We start from the raw sequence: 3986 nt of genomic DNA, 5'->3' as shown, positions 1-3986 counted from the left end.
CATGCATGTAAAATCATGTTTTGAATTCTATTTTCCTGCTTGTATCACAAGACTTAAAACTTTAGCTTGGAGATCAGATCTTTAGCCAGCATGAGCAAAATATTTTCACAATTCTCCAAAATAAATGTTCAGTGACTCTGCCCACCTGAAAATGAGACCAGAAGTTCTAGAAACATTGAACTACATGCTACCATAACTCAATCTGAATTTCAAAGAATATCTAGACTATCATTTTCCCCCACTTTTTTCTTTTAGTAGAAAACAAACACAACTCAATAAAGCACCATACTAAAATTTAAAAATAACTTAACAGTTATTATAATGATGATGATCCGTCGTCATCGTCATCATCATCATCATCATCACCTTCATCCTCATTTTCCCAAGATGCTTTTGATTAGACATGCAGTTCAGTAGAATTAAAGAAATAAAGTGTATGCTGTAACAAAAGAAAATATCTGACATTCTTTTTAATATCTTTTGAAGAAACGACTCAAATTCCATTTATTTTACATTTTTCTCTGTAGACTCTTGTACAAACCTAGCAAACCCATTCACCTTGGGTCTTAGTGTTTATTATTGACTGAGTTTTAGTTTATATTTCATTGAGATTTAACTGTTTAGCATTTAAACTGACCATATCTGGCCAAAGTATTTTGCCTCATTTGTGTTCAAACTGGCCAGACCCAACATCTCACACTTACTCTACAATGTCATGGTAAAAATAAACATCATAAAAACCTCGAAACTGCAAAATAAAACATGATAAATTCATAGCAATGTAAATAAATAAACAATACATACGACAGAGTAATCTGAATGCTAGAAGGTTAAGGATTAAAATTCATTGAAATTTTGATTATAATTTATTGATTTTCAGTGATTAATTCTGTTGAGTTTTAGAGATGGTATCTCACTGAGTTTTAAGGATTATAATTTGATTGATTGATAGATCTAGTGGTATACCAGATTAAGTTTGTGCTAGTACAATCATTAATTTTTTTTACTGTGGAAAGCAGATATATCAACTCAAAACTTCATTACCGTTAACCACAGAAAGCAGTTTTACATAACAACCTATTTTTTACTGAAAATGTCTTTTGAAATTATTTTCTGTTGAGATTTGTTAACTTTATTGAGACAACACGAGTTGCAGAAAATATCAGTTCTATTTTCAGTAGATATTCAACATCAATACTGGCTGAAATAACCATGAGATTTAATTTTGCAGTGAAAGGGTTAATATCCAGATATCCAGTTAAAATATGGGCAAAACCAAGGCAAAACTTCCTCCAAAAATAAAAATAACAAACAAATGTAGAGCATCAATGCAATTACAATATGGAGTAAAGAAAAGGCACAGGAAGAAAATCAACAGAATGAATAGATGTCCTTCATTAAGTGCAACTGCTGAAACATTAGAAAGTTGTATTTGTTTTTTCATTTATCTTTCACTTGTTTCAGAGATTGGATTGTGGTCATGCTGGGCTTTTAGTTGAACAAATCATTCCCAGGGCTTATTTTTAAAGTCAGGTACTTATTCTATCAGTTTCTTTTGACTAACTGCTAAGTTATAGGGATGTAAACAAGCCAAAACTGGTTATCAAACAATGGGGGGATAGACACAAAGGCACACACATACACAGACACATGCTCACACACATTATAATATATACAATGGACTTCTTCCTGTTTGTGTCTATTAAATCCACTCTCAAAGCTTTGGTTGACCTGGAGCTTTATTAGAAGATTTCAGCCCAAGGTGTCTTGCAGTGGAACTGAACTTGAAGCCAGGTGGTTGGGAAGCAAACTTCTTACCACACAGCCATATCTACACCATGACAAATGTTTTTCTTCCTCTCCTTTCTTTCATAGGATAATTACATTTATAAATAATAATAAATGCGCCCTTTTAAGGCCTAGCCAGGCTCATGGGCCCGGTTTCTCAGTTTCAATGGTGTATGTGTTCTCCAGCTGGACGGGACGCCAGTCCATCTCAGCGTTACTCATTTTTGCCAGCTGAGTGGACTGGAGCAACGTGAAATGAAGTGTTTTGCTCAAGAACACAATGCGTTGCTCGATCCAGGAATCGAAACCACAATCTTACGATCATGGTGCTGACACCCTAACCACTAAGCCACGCGCTTCCACAATTACATTTATACTGCACTCTTATTTGTTGCTTTTGTTTCATTTTCGTTTTTATTTTTGGTGGTGGGTTACTGTTTCTTTTTGCTTTTCTTCATATCTTTTTGGGGATTCCTGAATATAATTGACTGAGTTTTAGCATTTAGCAATTATATCTGCCCTTGTTTTCATAACAGGATTTAAACTTCATCCCTTTGGGTTCTGACTTAAAATTCATTCAAATCTAAATCCATCTGGAATCCATAAAATAAGCCACAGTAATACAATAATACTGATTACACCAGCTATATTGGTCACTCTCAAACACTGGTGTTACACTTTGACAAAAACTAAATTTTCACTGATCAAATGTGTCAATCAGCATTGAAAAGAGACATTCAATGCTTCATGGCATGAGGATGGAATTTCGGTTCGTTTCCAAAGTTAATTAATCTGTTCACTTTGAAACGTATTATTTAGGAAAAAAATGTTCTTCGAAAAACAGTCTTTTGAAATTAGAAGTTTTAAAATAAAATAAAAAATGTATGTATCTTTGTGTTTCTTTATTATGTATTTTGTGCATAAAATTCAGAGTAGCAAGAGAATGACTTTACTTTTACTATGGTGTTGAGTACTCTTTTTTCCAACAACCAACACTAAGTAGGTATGTATATGTACGTAAGTGTGTGTGTGTGTGTGAGTGAGTGTTTGTGTGTGTGAGTGTGTTTTTGTGTGTGTGAGTGAGTGTTTGTGTGTGTGAGTGTGTTTTTGTGTGTGTGAGTGAGTGTGTGTTTGTGTGTGAGTGTTTGTGTGTGTGTGTGTGTGAGCGAGTGTGTGTGTGTGTGTGAGCAAGTGTGTGTGTGAGCGAGTGTGTGTGTGTGAGCAAGTGTGTGAGCGAGAATGTGTGTGAACAAGTGTGTATGTGTGTGAGCGAGTGCGTTTGTGTGTGTGTGTGTGTTTTTGTGAGTGTGTTTGTGTGTGTGTGTATTTCATCAGTAAATTATAAATCTGAAAGAGAAGCACACTCTAAGTTATAGAGCAGGAGAGTATTTAGAGAATGTTAGTTTAAAGGGTTACCTAGGGTTTCGTGTCCATAAAGCACTTAGCTTTACACACGTCTAGTCAGACCCTAATGAAGAAAGGTTATAGGTCACCAGCCATTAAGGTCTGATGAGACATGTCTAAAGCTAATACTTTATGAATGCGAAACACTTGGTAACCCTATGAACTGGCCATAACTAACATTCTCTAAATATATATATATATATTTGTATGTATGCATGTGTGTGTGTGTGTGTGTGTATGTGTGAATGTTTAAAAATCCTTTTTTCTTTGTGCAATATACAATGTGTGATATGAGGATGGTTTGCATGAAATGTATGATATTATTAGTATTCAATGTGATGTTATTGATACAAATGGTTTTATATGAATATATATATATAGATACAAGATGATAATTAATCAGATTAATGTTAAGAAATACTATGTCGAAAATATTAAATCCTTTAGTTTATTAGATCCATCATTAGTTAATTGGTTCAACTTTGAAGTCTCTGCTTGGAAGGAACTTCACTAGTGTTATTCCATTTTCTTGCATGGACTTTTTATCCTCAGGCGACATCGGTACCTGATTGTTTTCACTTTTTTCTGGCTTTGAAAGTGTTTTCTCCCGATGCAGGTTTTCCATGCTGGACTGAAAATAGAAAAAAATATAAATTTTGTTATATTATATATTGTATTTATTTCATAAATTTTGTTATATTATATATTGTATTTATTTCATAAATTTTGTTATATTATATATTGTATTTATAAATTTTGTTATATATAGGGTGAAAAACTAGAGGTAGTCGATA

General features: G+C 33.5%; 1 protein-coding gene across 1 annotated transcript in view; it reads right to left on the bottom strand.

Annotated features, from left to right (window-relative positions):
* Positions 1–847: 847 nt before the first annotated feature.
* The window catches only part of LOC106879699 (potassium channel subfamily K member 16), a 103828-nt gene continuing 100689 nt past the window's right edge, over positions 848–3986 (bottom strand). Inside the window, exon 5 of the mRNA XM_052971910.1 lies at positions 848–3823. Within this exon, the coding sequence (XP_052827870.1) occupies positions 3656–3823 (168 nt within the window). The 3' untranslated portion in view covers positions 848–3655. The remainder of the gene's footprint in view (positions 3824–3986) is intronic.

This window comes from Octopus bimaculoides, chromosome 11, assembly GCF_001194135.2.
Source record: "Octopus bimaculoides isolate UCB-OBI-ISO-001 chromosome 11, ASM119413v2, whole genome shotgun sequence".
Lineage (NCBI taxonomy): Eukaryota > Metazoa > Mollusca > Cephalopoda > Octopoda > Octopodidae > Octopus > Octopus bimaculoides.
Note: the sequence above shows the minus strand (reverse complement) of the source record. Positions and strands in the feature narration are given on the sequence as shown.